The 22,431-nt window shown below is 30.8% G+C and overlaps 1 protein-coding gene across 3 annotated transcripts in view; it reads left to right on the top strand.

Annotated features, from left to right (window-relative positions):
• Positions 1-6,865: 6,865 nt before the first annotated feature.
• Positions 6,866-22,431, top strand: part of LOC105202538 (histone-lysine N-methyltransferase, H3 lysine-79 specific) — a 43,202-nt gene continuing 27,636 nt past the window's right edge. Inside the window, exons 1-7 of one of the 3 annotated variants that reach the window (XM_026141249.2) lie at positions 6,866-7,141; positions 7,241-7,651; positions 11,506-11,685; positions 11,882-12,208; positions 17,048-17,315; positions 17,392-18,073; positions 18,167-18,632. In XM_026141249.2, coding sequence (XP_025997034.1) covers positions 7,574-7,651; positions 11,506-11,685; positions 11,882-12,208; positions 17,048-17,315; positions 17,392-18,073; positions 18,167-18,632 — 2,001 coding nt within the window. In that variant the 5' untranslated portion in view covers positions 6,866-7,141; positions 7,241-7,573. Of the gene's footprint in view, positions 7,652-11,505; positions 11,686-11,881; positions 12,209-17,047; positions 17,316-17,391; positions 18,074-18,166; positions 18,633-22,431 lie in introns of all 3 variants that reach the window. The other 2 variants (XM_011171107.3, XM_011171108.3) reach the window with 2 other exon arrangements.

Genomic DNA, 22,431 nt, shown 5'->3' on the forward strand with positions numbered 1-22,431 from the left:
AAGAAGTGAACGAATTAAAAAACCGAAGAGTTGGTTAGATTTTGTTACTTTCAACGTATCAACTTTTCAAACGAACAAGTAAGCGTTCAGGAAGCTCTGGAAGATAAAAACTGGAAAGCAGCAATGAAAAAAGAATACGAGGCTTTAATACGGAACGAAACCTGGAAACTTAGCATTGCCCCGAAACCCAGCAAACACAGAAAATAATAGTTATATAACTTGCGTGTGTCACGTTATATAACGAATTTTTACATTCTAGCAATATTGTAGTTATCTAAAATTGAATTGTTGATATTACAACGCAATAACTTATAACAGTCATATAACTGCCGTTCATCAGGTTTATATAACAAACATTTTATTTTAATAATGTAACTGTTATAAAACTGAATTATTAATACGACTCCTCCCTGCCGAAAATGATTAAAACCGATTAAAACGGAATCCTTTTTAAGTGATTTTAATCTGTTTTAATCGATTCAATCCATAAGCGGATTAAAAAGTAATCGGTTTTAATTATATACGAATCGTAATTGATTTTAATATCGCTTTCGTGAATTATTTAAGTGTAATGCATAATATAAAAATTTTTTAAATTTTAATTTATTTGTATTAAGATTCTTAAATACTCTCAGCAACCACATTTCAAAATCCTGACATTAGTAGCAAGAAATGATATGCTGAAACGCTGAAAATTCTTGCGTGCTATTTTTTAAATAAAAAGCTATTTTGATAAAATAACATTGTACATCATTTTAACTAATTTGTAAAAATGTTCGGAAACTTTTTTTTCTTGACGGTTGTCAAGAATTATTAATTGCTAAAAAAAACTTAGCTTTCGGACAATTTTACAAATTTGTTAACGTGGTTTATAGTGTTGTCATCAAAATATATATTTAAAAATGGTACATAAGAATTGTTAGCGTCTCAACGTGTCACATCGCATTAAAATTTGATTTAATTATAATTTATGAAATTCTGTAATTTCGAATTAAAATGGATTTAACAAGTGAGTTCTGACGCCACCACTAGGTGGCCACGCCGTGAGAGATTTTCTTGTGAGTCGAGTGCGGCCACATGCGTTATATCTAGGCGCCATGGCGGCCGACTCCCCAGTTTATACTTCAATGAGACTTTTAGGAGCAGCTTATTGTAACCTCGAGACAAATACTCGCTCTCACTTTTTTCAAACATGATGTATGTGTGTGGAACGCTGTTCCACATAAAATTTTATATTTTTATGCGTAAATAACAATTTGTATTGTTATTTAATTTTATACATAAATGAAATGTTTAATTCAAATTTAATCTTTTTTTAATCTTTTTTAACGAAAAGGATACAAAAAATATTTTTTGTAAATTAAACATTTATTACATTTACATTTTGTAAATTAAACATTTATTAATGTATTCTGTTTTAATAAATCTATCTGGGTTCCGATTGGGTTCTTATTTTCAATCGGTTTTAATACCATATTTTCGGTGCAGAAATCCCGATCGATTCGGATTACTTTTTTTTTTAATCGGTTTTAATCGTACATTTTCGGCAGGTCTGTATAACAAATATGATACAACTGTTATGTAACTGTTATTTTTCTTATGAGTGGGAAATTACAACTAACATGGACATTACATGTAACGCGCATGTTATATTGCGTGTTACTTTCGATTTTATTTTATTAACATTGCCGTTATGTAACTGTGTTTGCTGGGAAGACAAGAAAATTTTAAAAACAAAATGGACTTTTAAGATAAAACACGATTCAGAAGGAAATGTAGAACGATATAGAGCAAGACTCGTCGTAAAAGGATATGAGCAAATAGAGGGAATTGATTACAATGAAGTGTACTGTCCCGTAATAAGATTTACAACACTGAGATGCTTATTCGCACTAGCGGCTAAATACGACTATGAGATTGAACATCTTGACGTTGTTACAGCCTTTCTGAACGGAGAATTAGAGGAAGAAATCTATATAGAACAACCGGAAGGCTTCATTGTAAAAGGACAAGAAGAAAAGGTATGCAAGTTAAAGAGAGCATTATACGGATTAAAACAAAAAGCGAACGCCTGGAATAAAAAATTGATAAAGTACTTAAACAACTAGCCTTCAAATGTTCAGAGGTAGACCAAAGCCTGTATATTAAAAGAGATAACGACAATGTAATTTATTTAGCAGTTTACGTGGATGATTTGTTATTATTTACTAATAATAATAAGATGAAGAAAGAAGTTATACAGAAATTAGAACAAAGATTTAAGATGAGAAACCTAGGAGCAGTTTCAAGAGTCTTGGGAATAAACGTTTCTAGAAACAGAGAAAAAAGAAAAATTTTTCTAGAACAAAAGGATTACATCAAGAAAATTTTACAACGCTTTAATATGGAAGATTGTAATCCATCGAAAACACCACTTGATATTAACTAAGAGTTAACAAAAGAAATGTCATCCAAGAATAATTCTGAAAGAAATGAAATGAAGAAAATCCCTTACAGGGAAGCCATAGGCGGTTTAATATACTTCTACCAAGCTACGCGGCCTGATTTAGGAAGTACAATTACCTCTCTAGGATCTTATGTCGAAGATCCAGGAATTACACTGGAATGCATTAAAACGTATCCTACGATATCTAAAAGGAACAGACAATTTGAGATTAGAATTTGATGGTTTTAACTTGTCCAAGTTATGTGGCTATTGCGATGCGAATTGGGCAGGCGATAAAGACACCAGACGATCAACCAACAGTTACGTCTTCTTATTGGGAAAGAATACAATCTCTTGGTCTTCCAAAAAATTGCAATCAGTTTTCCTGTCAACAACCGAATCAGAATATATCGCGATAGCAGTAGCAAGTCAAGAATTAATATGGTTAAGAAGGTTAATGAACGAAATTAATAATAAATATGTAAGCGAAAAAATTAAACTTTTTTCAGACAACCAAAGTGCAATAAAGCTATCCCTGATAGCCATGCATGTTTTGCAAAATCAGGCAACTTAATGCTGAGCATGAATTTTCGACTAGTTGCTGTGTATTTGCTGAAAACGTAACGCATAATCCTACATATTCAACAACATGAGAACAGATTTAAGACATTTTATGTCAGCAGATTCAAAGCAAACGGAGAGCAACTGTTGCTTATTCTGTTACCAACAAAATGACTTCTATTCGTGGAAAACATTTTGCTTTATCAATCATTTTCAACAACATAAGAGCAACGTGACGGTAATAAAAAAAGATAATGATGCTGTGCTTTTGTCGTGTATTTGTTAAAAACATTAAATATATTAATTATTGTCTTGTAGCTAAATAAAATGTCGAAAATGATTTGTGTGTATGTGCGCGCGTGTGCGTATGTGATTGTGTGTTTGCGCGAGCGTGTGTAATGTAATAAATAAACAGGAGTAAATTAATTATTTACTTGGCTATCAGATCGGATTGAAATGGATTTAACAAATGAGTGCTGGCGTCACCGCTAGGCGGCCACGCCGCGGGAGATTTTCTCGTGAGTTGAGGGCGGCCACAGTCGTTATATCTAGGTGCCACCGCGGCGGACACCCCAGCTCATACTAACGTAAGCTTTTAGAACTTACTTGTTGTAAGCTCGAGACGAATACTCGCTCTCATTCTTTTCAAACGTGATGTGTGTGTGAAACATTGGTCACATAAAATTTTATATTTTTATATGTAAATAACAATTTGTATTGTTATTTATTCTTGTACATAAATTAAATATTTAATTTAAATTTAATTCTTTTTAATGAAAAGGATACAAGAAATACTTTTTTATAAACTAAACATTTATTACGTTTGCATTAATGTATTCTGTTTTAATAAATCTATCTGGATTCCGATCTTATTTTCAATCGGTCTTAATACCGTATTTTTGGTGTAAAAATTTCGATCGATTCGGATTACTTTTTTTTAATCGGTTTTATCGCACATTTTTTGCAGGGTAGTGACAATTCAGCAGAAAGAAGAATTAACTTATTTATTTTTTATATATTTGAAAAAAAAGTACAAAACATATATTTAATCGTTTTCGATATGTTGTTGAATTTTTGCTGCAATTTATGACTCAGCACTTGTTGTTGGCAACTTGCTCTCATGTTGCTCTTTATATATAGCGATAAACCGTTGACAGCAAATACGCAGCATATTGGCAGCAAAACGTGCTGAATTCATATGATGTCAAACCAAAAGCAAATGAGACACACACCTTGTTCTAAATTTGTTGAAAACTAATGCCCTTTGTTTTTGGTAACATTACAGCAACAACACAAACAGGTGGCTATCAGGGATTACACACAAACAACTTTCATGCGAGAACGAGACATATAGACACGAAATATAAGTTTGTAAAAGAATTAATTGTAAATAAAATAATAGACCTATACTATATACCGTCCGAAAGCATGATAGCTGACGCGCTCACTAAAGCAGTAACGCGAAATAAAATAGATTATTGCAATGAAGGTATGGGACTGAAAGATAGTTAAAAATATTTCTTTTCTTGCGACTTTAATTTACAAAGTGGAGGAATGTAGAACTGACTGTAGCATGTTCATTGAAATTAAGATTACAAGAAAAGTAGTTGATATAGTTAGAACACATATTGTATAACTAAATGTAATTACTGCATGAATGCATGATCATAGTAATCGTAAAAACAAATTATAATTAGTTTCTATGTAACGATGCATGTCTTATTTATAATTATGATCTTCTTCACTTCGTTATTATCTCTCGTTGTAACAAGACGTTCTATAATTTACTTCCTACTAATAAAATAAAGTTATTACTATAAAATAATAGTAAATTTATTTACATAACTAACAAAATATATAAATTTTTAAAAATTACAAGTAACAGAAATGTATGCTCGTCCAGGTTAGATTCGCACATACATGATTCATACATACTAGTGTGCAGAGTATCAGTTCCACATGAGGCGTACTTTCCGAGACGCGTAAATTACAAAAACCAATCATAAATTTATTTAGCATTTCTGTTAGAGAGTATGTATGTACACCCAAGGACTTTGATTCTGTCCATAGGGAAATTTTCCAAACTGAAAAGTCGCTATTTTTCTACATACTTGCAGTTCATGATTAATGAAACAACTACAGCTTATTGGTCGTTATGTTAATCATGAATTATAAGTATGTAGAAAAATAGCGACTTCTCAGTTTGAAAAATTTCCCCATGGACAGAATCAAAGTCCTTGGGTGTACACCCAAGGACTTTGATTCTGTCCATGGGGAAATTTTCCAAACTGAGAAGTCGCTATCTTTGTACATACTTACAGTTCATAATTAACATAACGACCAATAAGCTCTAGTCGTTACATTAATCATAAACTGCGAGTATGTAGAAAGTGGTGACTTCTCAGTTTAGAAAATTTCTCCATGGACAGAATCAAATTCCATGAGTGTACACCCAAGGACTTTGATTCTGTCCATGGGGAAATTTTTCATACTGAGAAGTCGTTATCTTTCTACATACTTCCAGTTCATGATTAACGTAACGACCAATAAGCTCTAGTTGTTTCATTAATCATGAACTGCGAGTATGTAGAAAGTGGTGACTTCTTAGTTTGGAAAATTTCCCCATGGACAGAATCAAAGTCCTTGGGTGTACTTAGGGTGCCGTCACATGGAGCGTAACTTGCGTAGCGTAATTTGCGTATTCTAGTAACTTCTAAAATACGTTACGCCATTTAAAAGTCTTCTTTCACATGAAGCGTATTTCGCGGAATTACAAGAAATGCGTATCTAATGCAACCAATTGCTGATTAGGGTTTCTCTTGTACACCCAAGGACTTTGATTCTGTCCATGGGAAAATTTTCCAAACTGAGAAGTCACCACTTTCTACATACTCGCAGTTCATGATTAATGAAACGACTAGAGCTTATTGGTCGTTACGTTAATCATGAACTGTAAGTATGTAGAAAGATAGCGATTTCTCAGTTTGGAAAATTTCCCCATGGACAGAATCAAAGTCCTTGGGTGTACTCTCTAACAGAAATGCTAAACAAATTTACAATTGGTTTTTGTAATTTACGCGTCTTGGAAAATACGTCTCATGTGGAACTGCTACTCTGCACACTAGTATGTGTGAATCATCTATGTGCAAATCTAACCTGGGCGGGCATATATTTCTGTTCCTTGTAATTTTCAAAAATTTATATATTTAAAACAAAATAAATATATGTTAGGCATTTAAGAAAATGAAAGCATTTTACATGCAAGAAATTCAAGCAACACGGACGTATCTATTAATGTACAACTATAACCTTAAAATTTTGTATCAACATATCGCAAGAAAATTGGATATGACAGAAGGCCCCCTTTAAGGGCCTCGCACATGAAATGCATAACGGAGCATAAACATAGCATAAGATCTCTGGACCAATGAGAATGTTATGTAAATCAATATGGCGACTTTATGCTGGATGCTCATTGGTCCATTGGTCTTATGTTGTGCTTATGTTATGTTATGCATTTCATGTGCGAGGTCCTTTACGCAGGAAATTGGATTCGACGTAACGATAACAACGTAAAAAGCGTAAAGTAACTAGGCGGAAGCTAATGTTCCAGTAAAAAGATATCATTGGTCGGCGCAAGTTACGCTTACGCAAGTTACGCCCCATGTGACGGCACCCTAGGCAACTAGCCACTCGCGATTTGCAACTACACTTTGCAACTCATTGTAGACCAGCCTTAAACGAACAACATCTGCGGCAGTGACTGCATAAACGAACGCACCTAATGTGTGTGTTTCCCGCTTTATGGAACGCAGCCAGCAAAGAGCAAGTCAGAGGGGAATGTTCGGATGCCGGACCGGATGTAAGCACGGCGCACGACAGATAGAAGAGGTCATGAGAGGAGGCATGACGCCATGTTCGCCATGTTTTGATGTCGTCATTCCCCCCCGATCGCTGTTTCGCCGTGCAGCACGATAGAGTCCGTGTTTTTTTGGCGTGTGCCGTGTTCTGTGCACCGCACGTTCTCGGTGGTTTGCAGTGATACGGCCTGTCATCGATCAATGTTGCAGTGTCCCTGGTGGCCTGTCAATTTGCATGCCAGCCGCGCGGGAGCTGGATAACCCTTCTTGATTTCGTCTCCGTACAGAGTTCATTGTGAGTAAGCGTGGCCGAAAGGACGTTTTCATGTCCGCGGAAGTAGTTGCGGTACGGGGGGGATCCGTAAGCATCGTTCACACAGTGGTCGTGTCCTAGTGCGGGGGAGAGATCGATCGCTGTCGTCGCCACCGCCACTCTTCGCTAGCACTGCCTCGTCGTCGCTCGTTCCCGATCTCATCGACCGACGGCGTTTTCCCTCGGCGCTGTGCGTGGTTACGTCACGTCATCCCAGGAAGGCGGACCCGAGCGGATCCTCCGAGTCCGTGCGGGACAGTGAGAGCGTTCTACGTGCGTGCGTGCGTGCGTACGTACGTACGTGCCGTGCGTGCGTGCGTGCGCGCGCCCGCCCGCTCGCCCGCTCGTCGCATACATCTCCTCTTTGCATCGAGTACACAGAGTCACACGAGGGAAAGGACTCGTTAAGTAAAAATGGAGCTGCGCTTGCACTCGCCAGCAGGAGCGGAACCGATCGTGTATCAGTGGCCTCTTACTTCTGGATCGGGCTCTGTAAGTAAATTTGTTACAAAACGAGAGCTTGTACAATGACAATTGGATAAAATCTGTATAGTCCATCTGTTGCCTATCCTTGAATTATATAGAATTAAATTTTTTTTATTTAGTGGAGTTTGATGATTTGAACTTTAAAATGTGTTAGATATATGCAGACGTTTTTTTTTTTTTCAATGTCTAATATAGATAATTATTTAGAATTCAAATAAACTTTTACTCTTGCGTTTTTAAAAAGTTTATATCAAAGTTTGGCATTGTTTGTTTTAATTTAATGGTGAACATAATCATGTAAAACAATAGCACGATAAATGATGACAGTAATTGTATATTTGATAGTGCATTATGGATTTCAGCAAGGAAAAATATGCTGCTAAAGCATGCAAATTAATTTCTGTTTTGGTGGCAGATGTTGTGTTCCACAATACTTGTAAATATTGGTTTCAACTATTTAAAACTAGTGATTTTGATGTTAGTGACTAATCATACTCTGGTACACTATGTTCCATGAATACCTTAACACATGAATTTGTACAAGTGTCGAGCCATATCGATATAGTTTAGTCGGCGTGTTCTGACTTTAGATATTTTTACATCATGACTGTCATCTGGCAACACGATCAATTAAATTATTAACAATAATTTACCTTTTGTTGGTTTTGATTAAATTTTTCTTAGATTAAAGTAATTAATTTTTAAGTCGAAATTAAATGTAATTGGTTTACTTTAAGAAAATTAATATATATTAATAATAAATATAAATGTTATATTAAATTTTAAAATATATATGTATTTTATGACTTTTAAATGCAATTAAATGTTATTTAATTTAACTAATATTCTGTAGATGTTTAAATTTTTCAATTGATAGATTTTTCTATTTATTCAAGATAAAGATCTATAAGTAAAATAAATAAAATAAAGAATGAGGATAAAATTATAGATAAATTAAAGAATTTAAATAAATAAATGAGAGGAATTAATAAGTTAATTTCAATATCAATGCATTATTATTCAAAATTAAGAAAATTAATTTAAAAAAAAGTTTGAATTCTAAATGGTATTCGATTATTTGAAATTGGATCAAATCCACATTCAAATGGGGATTTTTTTTCACGATCTTGATTTTTTTTAATTTAATAAATTTAATCTAATTAATAATTTAATTGAATATAACTATGTTGTCAGATGACAGTAATTGTATATTGTTATGATGTAAAAACATCTAGAGTTGGAATACACTGACTGAATTATATCGATATGTCTTGACATTCGTACAAATTCAGGTGTTAAGGCATTTGTAGAACCTAGTGTATGTACATACAAAAATTGGAGATTGATTTGCAAGAATTATTGAATAAAAATTTGTCACAGACATAATAAGAATTCAAGGAGCAGTTGAAAGTTGATTATTGAATAATTTGATGGACAAAAACTAATGAAAAAGCTTATTTACTAGACAAGAAAATTGATAGGACTTTTTCTACAGTACTATGTCAGACTGCATGATGCTTAGCATTTTTTTTGGTCTTGGAAGTTGTCTTACACACAGCATATTCATCCAACATCTTTAAATTTTCACCTTTGAATTATTTTTGTTGATGCTGCATTCTTTAACTAGAGTTAGTGCTTTTTAGATGTGATTGAGATGCAAAAGTGGAATGACTTCCAGTTTTATTGGTCTCCAAACAACCAATGATGTTTTTTGCAAAGAGATGCAAAATTTACCTGAAATATGACAAAAAGTTATAGAAAACAAGAGTAAATATTTTGGTGATTAAATAAAGGAAAATCACTAATAGTGGCATACCATTTGGGTTTTAAATAATATTTTTGGAAGAAAACTAAAAGAAAGAACTAAAGATAAAATTTAAGAACTAAAAATAAAACTTCAAATCATAAATATAAACTAGAGAATATTTTCTATCCGATGGTACAAGCAGTTTTTATAATAGAGGAGAAAGGAATATGGCTTTTGTGGAATGACTACCATTATTATTTCCGTTATAGGTGATAAATTCCAATAATTGCTTGGAATTAGTATCCCACTGTTTTTTAATAGCAATAATATGCCAATACATAATACAAATGTGACAATTGTTACATTTTTACGTTTTATGACTTGAAACATTAAGATACATTTTAGCATTTAATTACACATATTATACTTCCTCATTGTTTTAAAACTTGAGCATATTATCACATGAATGTACACTCAAGTGTTTTTCTATTATTCTATTTAATTTTTTATTTGGTTACTTATACACATTTTGCTGAAATTTTTATTTTAAATATTTCTTTGATAAATTGATTTGATCTAGAGGACTATGTTCAAAAACATTAGAGATATCATGTTTGTTTAATGTTAAACAAGGATAAAATAATTTCTCTATTAATATCTCGAGTAATATCTCTAATTTTTCTGAACAAATAATTCTAAATTAGGAAAATTCTAAATGATAGGAAATTGAAAATATATAAGTTAAGACATTTAAGTAACAAAATACTGTTTTTTATTAAGTAACCAATTTTTGAAATTTATTTTATTTATTTTTGGGATAGCCATGTTATTATCACTTCTTTTCTTTTTCTATGAATTATGTAGTGTGTTACATTTTTATAAATCATGTTCTAAGTAATAAATATTTCATTATTTTAAGCCTAGAATTTGTTAAGTAACATTTTGACAAATATAATTGATAGAATTAATATTTAAGTTTCAATATAAAATATTGGTTATAAAGTTCTTCAATAAAATCATTAATGGATACTACATTATTGCCTTCTTCTCTGCTGTTTTCTATTTTGTAATAATTAAGTTTTTTCTTAAAAAAAGAAAAAAAGAAAGAAATTGGGCTTCAAAACTATACAGTGAGCAGTAATGGCAGAATTTAGACATGGCTCCATAAGAAAGAAGTTAATTATAAAATAAATTGCTGAATTAAATAACATATATTTAATAATATATATATTTTAATTTTATTTTATATAACAAAATTTATAAAATTAAAAGGTTAATATTGAATCCTCTTTTATATGTTTGTTTGGCATTTTATTAGTTGATTTGTCGCGTCCGACACTATTTTTTTTTTATCTTAAGGTTTTAAAGAAACTGAAGAAATTAATGAAGCATCTGTCAACATTGTAATTTTCTTAACTGAAGATTTTCTAGTTATTGTCTGTTCTTATGGTGGTGTATCGGTTTATGCTGCATAGTGATTTTATCGTTGCAAATTGCACTATAAGAAAAATATGAAAGAGAAAAATATAACCAAGGTTTTAAGAACAAATATATAAAATAATTTAATATTATCAATAATAAATTTTATTGTTCAAACTATGCAATTTGCAAGAGAAAATTATGCAAATTTTATCCTTGCTTTTTAAAAATTTATTTTTAACAGATTCTGTATAGAAAGAAGCCATGAAAGTATGAACTGTGAGTTTTTTATTTTTTTTTTAATTAATTAAGCAGATCACGTTTTCATCATTAATCTAATGTTTAGTTTTTAAGAATTAAAGAGGGTGCCACTCTATGAGTATTGGCGACTTTTCTCTATTATTGCATATATTTTGTACTTAGAACAAAAATATATGCAATGATGAAAAAAAGAAAAAAGAATTAAAACTTCTGCACTTATCCAATATAAAATCACACAAAAATCAGTACTTAGATTCAGCTGTAATCAAATAAGGCTAATTTTTACTTATTGTTAATTGTATTTTCACATATTGGTTAATGTTTTCATTTTTTTTAATGACATTTTGTTGGTTGCATTATGAATGCCTTAGCGTAATACACGCTGCATTCTATTATATAACATATCTTATGTATGCATCATATTGTATTATAGGATCGTCATGATGGAGCGCTGGATGTTATTGAAACTATGCGATGGGTTTGCGAAGATTTGCCAGATCTGAAATTACCCTTGGAGAATAACATTCTCTGTGACTACGATCCAAGAGATTACGAAAGTATGAAAAGCTTGTGCGATAGATTTAACAGAGCCATCGATAGTTTAGTACAATTGGTACGTTTATCTTTCTATCACTTGTATATGTGATGTCGCTATAGCTATATTTTGATTTTTAATGCAACACTAGTAAGTTGTTTTCTTATTTATACTTTGCTTGTTTGTTTCTTTTTTAATTTTTGCTCTTGCTAAGACGCATATTGTTGTCGACACGTAATCTATATAATGATAGTTTATTGGAAATCGTGTTTAGGAAAAAGGCACCAGCCTGCCATCTCAGAGACTAAATAAAAGACCTAGTAGAGGTTTACTTCGTCATATACTTCAACAAACTTATAATCAAGCTGTGGTCGAACCAGATAAATTAAATCAATACGAGCCTTTTTCACCTGAGGTGTACGGTGAAACAAGTTACGAGCTTGTGTGTCAGATGATCGATCAAATTGACGTGACGGAGGACGATGTCTTTGTCGACTTAGGTTCTGGAGTTGGTCAAGTGGTTCTTCAAATGGCAGCTGCGACTTTGTGTAAAATTTGCATTGGTGTAGAAAGAGCCGATGTACCATCGAAATATGCACAGGTATGAGTACATAAGTTAATAATTAAAAGGTTTGCTAAAAATTAAACAAGTCCAAAGTTAAATTTTTAAGAAATAAAGAAAGTTTCATCTTTAAACCGTTCTTTGAATATTTACTGTCGAAAAATATCAGGAAAACCCTGAATTTTCAAATAATTTTTTATTTTTAAAAAAACATTGGATTTTTAACCTCTCATAAGTTGAATCAAATCAACAGAATCGAATGCGACTTATCAGAAAATTTAGTACTTATTTTGTACTATTTTGTACCAAAAAAAACTTGTACTCCTTGCCATTTATGAAAAAAATCTGGCGCTGCCAACTTTATATTAAACTAGCAGGACCAAAAAAATATACATAAATAAAAAATACGACTTATATAGTTAGCGCTAAATTTGTACCAATTTGTCTACCCAAAAAATCAAAATATTTTCATTAACCCTATAAAACAACTCTTTTTCATCTATCCTAGAAAATAAGATACTTTTCCCGATCTTTTCAGAATTTAATTAATCAAATTGAACTAAATTTATCTTTTTATTTACTACCGATTGTGTACTATTTCGCACCACCAGAGAAAATTTGTATCCCGTGTTAATTAAAAAAAATAGTGGTTCTTCCAACATGAAATAAAGATAACTAAGTCAAAATTATTAAAAAATGATAAATAACGATAGATTCTATTAGTACAGAATTTGTATTAATTTGTATCACCCAAAAAACTTGAAAATATTTCCATTAACCCTTTAAAACAACCCTTATTTTGTAATAGGACATTTCTCTTTCTATTTTTCCAGAATTTAATTAATCAAATTGAACTAAATTTATCTTTTTATTTACTACCGATTATGTACTATTTTGTACCGATTATTTACTATTTCGTACGTCAGAGGGAATTTTGTACCCCATGTTTAAAATTGGAAAAGAAATATTCTATTACGAAGTAGGGGTTGTTTTAAGGGGTTAGTGGAAATATTTTGATTTTTTTGGGGGTGTTACAAATTAGTATAAATTCAGCGCTAACTATATCCGTCGTATTTTTTATTTATGTATATTTTTTTGGTCCTGCTAACTTATTATGAAGTTGGCAGCGCCACGATTTTTTCGTAAATGGCACGGGGTACAAAATTATTTTTTTTTTTGTACAAAATAGTACAAAATAAGTACTAAATTTTCTGATAAGTCGCATTTGCGTTTACTGATTTGATCCTGCCAACTTATGACAGATGGATTTTTATGAGATTTTATTGATATTGAGAGAAGTTTTTTAATTCTTATAAATTTAAATTCTTTCTTTTTCTAACAGAAGTGTTTCTTTAGTTAGTTTTTCTTGTTAATGCAAAATGTCGACAATTGATTAGCAATAAATATGGTATACATACATATTGACATACATTCTCATGTGACTTATGAGTATTTATGAAAGAATTAGAGACATTACATTCTTCGAAATTGGCGTCGTATATTTAATCATTTTTTGAAGTTTGTACTTTTGATTAGTGTATTGTAAACAGATTGTTGTATACTATAATTTATATATATATTTTTTGGATGTGTAATAATGGGACATTGAAAAATATAAAATAAATTTTTTTTTAAAGCTGCAAAAAAGTTGCTTAATTTTATCTGGAATTTTGAATAAAATTTTTGAAATATCTAGAAATACTCAGGAAACTCTTTTAAAATTTGAGTAAACATCTTGTTATGTAAATAATATAATTTTTCTCCGAACATATAGATATAAAAACAATTGTGGGTTTTGATTAATGTTTTTAGAACTTGTTAAAAAAAGAATGAAAAAAATTTCTGGATTTGTTTGGTTTTTGTGGAAAGTTTATATTACCTATTTTTGATATTTTTCGTTTTTTTTGTTTGATTTTTGCTGGAACAAAATTGTTTATGCAAAGAAAGCATGTTTTTCGCGACATTCTGGGACAGTTGGTGACATGGCCGTAAATGGGCAATCTTTGGGGTGGGGGATATTGCCATCCGCGGACGGCAAAATGGGCAAAATCAAGATCGGTACGGTATCAAATCTCGTACGGTTCTGCATGCGCACTTTTGTCACGTGATTCCACACGTTTCGTGACGCATGCGCTAAGCGTAGGGTCGAAATGTATGAGCGAAGGTAGTACACTGATCTCTCATAACCTATAACCGCGACAAGCAGTGACAGGAGAATGCCACACGCTAGTTCTTTCTTGAGCCGCAAAAAACGTACTTTCTTTGTATAAAATACAAAGGGCCCATGTCGCATAATGTACTATTACGATATAACGCTATTGATAATGATTTGGTGTCATAACCCAGATTAAAAGAAAACTTGACTTATTTGGTTTTTGTAAAAAATTCTCTAATTATTTCTTAACTTTTGTCTTATATAAATTATTATTATATATTAGTATGAATATGGGTGATTATTAATGATTGTTACAGCGTTTTACCCTGAGAGCATTTATATCGACAGAACTTGTAATATACTAAGCGCTCATTAGATGACAGCTGCTTCGGCCGGCACACGAGCGCGCGGCCTGAGCACTCTGAGCAGTGCCGGGTAATACATATAGGTCCCTGTTGAAAAATTTTTCTTAGATTACTTTCAGTGTTGCACTTAGCTAACTTAAAATTATCTAGGTAAAGATAAGATAAATTACATTTAAAATTATCTTAGATAAGATAAAGAGGATTTAATTTAATTTATCTAGATAAAAGATAAATTTATACATTGTTTTATCTAGATAATTTTAAGCTAATTTAACTGTTAAGGAAGGACATAGGATACAGAAAAATTTTTATAAAACTTCTATTTATTGGTTGAACATTGAACATATATTGGTTAAAATAATTAATAAATGAAAAGGAAATTATAAATCATTATTTCTTAAAAATAATAGTTTTTCAAATAATTTGTCCGATAATCGATTTCTACGAGGTACAAATATCTGCTGTCCGCAATTGAAGAGGCGCTCTACTGCTGCCGATGATGGCAATGATGTATTATATTTTAAAAGAATTTTACATGTGGGTACAATGAAAGAGATTCTAATTCTTTGGATTTAGATTCTAAATATGAAAGTATTTCAATGCTGCTACTAATCACTGGATTTGCCGAGTTACAAATGGCAATTTTTTTGTTCATTTCACGAAAAAAATCATCGTCTCCACTACTACTAGACAATGATTTATCTTGAGAGAGAGTTACAGTTTTAGAATATTAATCCTACTACACATCATCTTAGATAATTTGATAAAGATAACACTTTCAAATCTAAGATAAGATTAAGATAATTTATATTTTGATTATCTAGATAAAGATAAGATAAAGCTATTTCTTTACTAGATAATTATCTAGATAATTTTATATAGATAACAGCAAACACTGATTACTTTTATATAATTTTCAGAATATCTGTATAATTTTATAGTTTTTTCAGATTTTTTCAAGAATTGGATTACTTTTTATAAATACTTTGAATGTCTATATCTTTTTTCAAAATTTTTAAATATATTAACTATTAAGTATCTTAAAATTTCTATTATTTTTTGTTCTCATTGTTTTGCATTATATTTCAATATTATTTCTGAAGTTCTTTAAATTTAAAGTACTTTAGAAATAATATTTAAATTCAGAGAATTACAAGTATTAAAAAGTTGCGATAAAAATTATGTAGATATAAAATGTATTTATTATAATAATTTACGTTATTACGTACTATTTTTATTTATTAACCTGATTAATAAATAAAAGTAGTAATCTAAGTAATAAATGGAAAATATAACGGAGTACGCACGGCTTTCCCTAGAAAAATTTTTATTATAATTTTTTATAAAAGTTCTCATAATATTTTATGTCAACAATTTGTAAGTAATTGTGTGAACTTATGTGAAAATTTTCTCAAATTTTTTCACGTTTTTCACTAAAACATAAAATATAAAGTTTCATAATATCACAATAAGATCAGAAGGATCCCATGAGAAGATATGAAAATATTTTAAGATTTTTTAATATTTTTTTACATTTTTCCAAAAAAAACAACATAAGAAATTACATAATTTCTCAGAATATTTGCATGTAAAATTCCTCAGATTTTTTAACATTTTTAAAAATCTTTTCAACAAAAAATGAAAATTATCATAACTTCTCAGAACGATAATTATGAGAATTTTTTATATTTTCCCCGAAAACATATTTTCACTGATAAAAATTTTTCTCGTAATCTTTAATCTTTATACGAATTGGAACATTTTTTTGGAAATAATTAGAATTATTATACTTGAAAAGTGTACATCTTTTCTTTGAACTTTGCATACGTGTGAATTCTGAAATGTTCTGAGATTTCTTATCTTACAATTTTTATAAAATATTCTTAACTATTTTACATTTTATAACATTTTATCTGAAATTATAGAACAGAAAATGATAGAAATCTTATGATACTTCATAGTAAACACATTTAAAAATTTTGAGAAAAGATGTAGACATTCAAAGTATTTATGAAAAGTAATCCAATTTTTATGAAACAATCTGAAAAAACTATAAAATTTTACAGATATTCTGAAAAATTATATAAAAGTAATCTGAGAAAAACTTTTCAGCAGGGGCCTGTACGTATCACTCGGCACTGCTTAGGCCGCGCGCTTGCGTGCCGGCTGAAGCAGCTGTCATCTAACGAGCGTTTAGTATATTACAAATTCTGTCGGTATGAATACTTTCAGGGTAAAACTCTGTAACAGTCATTAATAATCACCTGTACTTGCTTAATCATGCGTGTTTTAATTGCAATTTTTTGTTGCATTGTGCTTTGTATAAATAATAAAATAATAAACCATTGTATATCACAGAGTATGGAAATAAATTTTCGAAAATGGTTAAATTGGTATGGGAAACGTTGCGGAGAATACCGTTTGGTGAAAGGGGACTTCTTAGCTGATGAACACCGTGAAAGTATAACTGGAGCTACGATAGTATTTGTTAATAATTTTGCATTTGGCCCGACGGTTGATCATCAATTGAAGGAACGCTTCGCCGATTTACGGGACGGCGCGCGTATAGTATCTTCGAAATCATTTTGTCCGCTAAACTTTCGAATAACGGACAGGAATTTGAGTGGTAATATATATTTGTATGTTAACTAATATTTCCAGATCTGTGCACTTGTCTGATTTTACTACTTTTGTTCCAATAGATATCGGCACCATAATGCATGTCTCGGAGATGTCACCATTAAAAGGTTCCGTCTCTTGGACTGGTAAGCCAGTGTCGTATTATTTGCATGTAATCGATCGAACGAAATTAGAACGTTATTTCCACCGCTTGAAAAACAATAAACAAGGTGGCTTAGATGAAAACTCTGATTCTGTGATAAGCAACACTGCCAGCAATAGTAGTAAGATTTCTAATAGGAATGAGAGAGGTGACAGAGCTAAGAGAGATCTCTCGAGGCAATTAGACAGCCCAAATCATTCGGAGCAACAAGGGACAAATAGTGATTCCGATTTGGACGACTGCACCATTAAAAGTCGTCGACAGCCAAACAAGATACGAAGGAAATTTAATCGAAAAACGAATGGCATTACGAGAGCTCCAGCTAGAGGTAGACAGAGAGGAAGAGGCGTCAAGAGAGCCAAGCCTAAGAAGGCAATCAATATATCTGGATTAGATCTATTACATAGTCAGACTTTACTTAGTACATCACCTCAAGCTCTTGGAAAAAAGCCTCCGCCTGCTCCTGGTTGTGTAGATCAACAACTGTCTTCATTGTCGCTTTCTTTGCAATCGCATTCCACTTCAGTGCACGAGGAACTCAGTATACCACCTGCTCCGTCCGCGACTCCTTATGCTCTACAAATACTTCTCGATTTGTACAGGTAACTATTTTATCCTTTCTTTTTTTGCCTTTATTTCTATATTTTTTTTTCTGCGCGTTATCAATGTTAAAATTTTATACATTTTTGTTACAGGGACCAATTTATGCTTATGTTAGAATCGATGAGAACGCCAACTTATAAAGTATCCGTTAATACGGATATTGCAAAGGAAAGGGAAAGAAATTCTAAGCTTCAGTCGAGAGCGGCGCAATTGGAAAAACAAATCAAAGTGTTAATAGACGATAGCGTAGCTCTTTTGAAAGCGAGAATGACTGAATTAGGTATCAATGCAACATCACCCGGAGATCTGTTGTCAAAAGCCAAGGAAATAGTTCTAAGACATAAACAGCTTCAGGCTAAAGCAAGCAAATTGCAAGCGCAAGTGGCGTCTATGGAAACTGAACAAAATAGGCTAGTGACTCTAAGACATCAAGAATTGCAGGAAAAATATAATGGTCTCTCAAACGGCATGACAAATCCACATCAACCGCTCACTGAGGATTATTTGTTGAAAGAAATTTCTGCCACTCTTTCTCAGCGTAAACGATTACATTCTCAAGTGTGTATCTTATTTTATTTGTAATAGTTAGAGGAGAAGAGGATAATATGGCACCTATTTACATTTTATTGAATAATTTTGTTTATAATTAATATTTTTTTTGGAAACTTGAACGATTACATTCGTCAAACTATTGTTTGACAGATTCTAGGCTCAAAGTAATGAGATATTTATTATTTAGAACGTGATTTATAAAAATCTAATGCACTGCATAATCGGGGGCAGAAAAAAAGTGGTTGTAATATGGCTATCTACAAAAATAATTTTAAAAAATTAGTTTAGTTTAAAAGAAACACAGTATCTTGTTACAAAATTATATATTTTTAATTTTCTATTGTTTAGAATTTTTCTGTTTACGAATTTTTCTGCGTTCAGAACCTTTAGAATTACCATTAGAAATTTCGTTAGAAATATTTTATTCTTGTTTAACATGAAACAACAGGCATAAAATGATATCTTTAATGTTTCTAGACACCGCTCTCTAGAATGACAATCGATTTATCGAAGAAATATTTCGATATAAAAATTTTGCTTAAAAAACTATATTAATGAAATTCCATGTTATTGTTTTAACTTTATATGTTTTAACTTTATACTCGAAATGTGTACAGCCGAATAAAAAAGTAAATAACAAAAAACACTCAAGTATATGTACATTTGTGTGATAACATATTTAAGTTTAAGAATAATGAGGAAGTATGAGTAATTAAAGGTTAAAAGTGTATCTTGAAAAAGTTTAGAAGTGTTCAAAAGTAAAAATACCTTATAACAATTGTCAGTTATTATGTATTGGCATATTAGCATCACGACTAAAAAACGACGGACTATTAAACGGATAACTCCATAAGCAATTATTAGAATACGTCACCTAATAATGGAAATAATAGGGATAACCATATTGTCGACAGTAGCCATAATACTCTCTTCTCTGTTATTAAGGAGATATTCTCGCCTTTGATATAATTTTTATTCTTTGATATTTAAAACGTTTTTTACAATTTTTTTCAAACTTTAGGAAAGATATTTCTAGCAATTATATGTTAATATGTATAGATATGTCTAAAAAATATTAGCTCACTATAGCCTTATTAAGGAGATATTCTCGCCTTTGATATAATTTTTATTCTTTGATATTTAAAACGTTTTTTACAATTTTTTTCAAACTTTAGGAAAGATATTTCTAGCAATTATATGTTAATATGTATAGATATGTCTAAAAAATATTAGCTCACTATAGCCATTTAGTTAGTTAAGAGATGTATAAATTATTTGAAACAAAAAATTGAAAGAAATTCTCAATCTGTACAAATGCTGTTCTTGATCTACATACAAGTTAAAAAATTAATTTTTGCAAAAACGGTAAAGCTTGAAAGAGTTTAATTTTTTGCTTTTTCTTTCAAGATGTTTTTTTCTTTTTTATTATTAGAATACTGAAAATTTCAAATTTTTATTTGATTGTATATCGGATGCGAGAAAAATGGTGTGAATTTATCTCTTGAAAAGGAAGGAGTTTAAAAATTGCCAAAATTTTCCAAACGGACACTTTTGAAATCTATGCAGTTGAAAGGTCATACATTCATGAAACAAAGTTTATTTATCCAGGAAATATTGGGCAACTTTCCAAAAATAATAAAATGGATTGTTTGAATCTTTTGCAAAAAATTCATTTTAAACATAAACTAAAAATAATTGACAATTAAGAATACTATAAACACTGATTTTTTGCGAATTTTATATTCTTCAACTTTTCCAATAATTTTAGCTACATATATTTGTATATTTCAGTCTTTTCCAGATCTTTAGCGAAAATATAAAAACCTCTGTTTTCAATATTGTAAGATACTGTTTGTTGATCTGCAAGATACCGCTATTACTGTTTTTGCCTTTGCTGCCGATGTAGATTTTCTGCAAGATAGTTGAAAATAAAGGAGCTCGGGATCCGTCGTTCCGACTGCTAGTACCCTTACTGCTAGACTAAGGTTTCACTGGCATTTTGGTGTTTGATTCTTGTATATCAACAGTCTGACTTAGGTCCTTATGATTCGGAATTTATGTTTGAGTATCTTACAATATTTTGTCCGCTTTAAATAAGTTCCTTATTACGCATACTGTGAATCAATTCTCAATTCCTGAATTGTAAGAAAATTTACTATTTCTGATATAAGAGAGTTACACATTGATCACGAGAGCAGTTGATAGAGCTTTCTTTTTGTCGCTTCCGAGGTATGACAAAAATATTAACTTTATTCAAACATTAAAATAATGACTATTCCTTTAAGTTTATAACGAATACAATGAATATATAGTATCGACCGAAAATATATCATTTTTTAGATTCTGTGTACATAACTTTTGTCAAAATAAATCGAATGCCTTCAACATTTTACAGTAGACACAGATAGCAGGTGCATCTTATATATGATATGTGATGACAATCTATTAATAGAACACGTTATAATTTGATAAAGGTCAATACACTTTAAATCAAGTTATTGTTATATGTATATAGTTCTAAAAAAAGATAACTAAAGGTAATATACTTTGGTCCGGTACTGTAAGATTGAAAGCACTGTTCAAGAAACTAATTTTAAAACAAAACAACGATGGAAAAATTAAATTAAATGAAAATATAACGAAATGATTTACGATTCTATATGTACCTATAATTTTTTGGAGAAATTTATTATTACTAAGAACGTAGAAGCGAAATTGTTTTACAGTGTAAATAAACTTGAGGGGATTATCAAAAGACAAAGATGATTTTCCAATTTTAGACTCAAAAAAGAATGCAGTTTATAAAATATGTAATGACTGCGAAGCATCATATGTAAGTCAAATTAGTAGGCAATTAGAAACAAGAATCTTTGAGCACAAGGATCATATCAACAGCAATATGAACGACTCTATAATCACGGAACATGGGTTGAAATTTTGTCACAATTTGGATTGGACCAATCTTAGACTACATAAAAATTTATATAGTCTAAGGGACCAATATTAAAATTTTAAACACTGAAAAATTTTTAGGCAAAATACTCGTCTCAAAAATGTTACATATTAAGGCTCCCGAGTAACCAACTCTGCGTTGATGGTGGCGATCACGGAAAAAATTAGAACTAATAGACGTGAAACATGACATGTTGATGATGAAATAATTTTGTCTTGCATGTTATTTTGTCATTATGTATTTCATTATAAAAATGTGACTTGTTTTGTATTTACCAAATTCGTAAAAATGAGCCGTAAGTAAAGTTATCTTTTCATTTTATACATAAAGGTATATTTTTTTACTTTTTTCAACAGCTGTTTGTGTGATTTCTTGTTTGAATGGACTTTATTTTATGTACTTTTTACGACTATTTACTTACTCTCAAGGAAGAAAAAATTAGTTCAGAGGTCCATTAGAGGTCCATTTTTATAAGAGTTTTAAAGCGATCTCATTTTATCAAAATTCTTTTTATTTACAAATAAGACATAAGAAACTTACGTGTGGTTTCTCGTTTATGAAGTCACATTTCAATGGCCGCGGCTAGAGAGTTTTAAATTACAGAAGAAAAACTTGAATTTACAATTTGATACTGAACTTCTACACTTTGAGTATATCACCGTATTAAATAACTTAAATTTAATAGTTAAAGATAATTTTACTAAGATAATTCCTGTTTAACGTTTAACTTATAAGATTTTTATTTATTTGCTGTGTATTATATTTATAAGGAAGTTTGTCGAAACGACCTTAATTATTTAACGACATTAGTTACTTAACCAGTTTGAAATTGACAACCGACATGTATAGTCG

The sequence above is a fragment of the Solenopsis invicta genome, chromosome 5, assembly GCF_016802725.1.
Source record: "Solenopsis invicta isolate M01_SB chromosome 5, UNIL_Sinv_3.0, whole genome shotgun sequence".
NCBI lineage: Eukaryota > Metazoa > Arthropoda > Insecta > Hymenoptera > Formicidae > Solenopsis > Solenopsis invicta.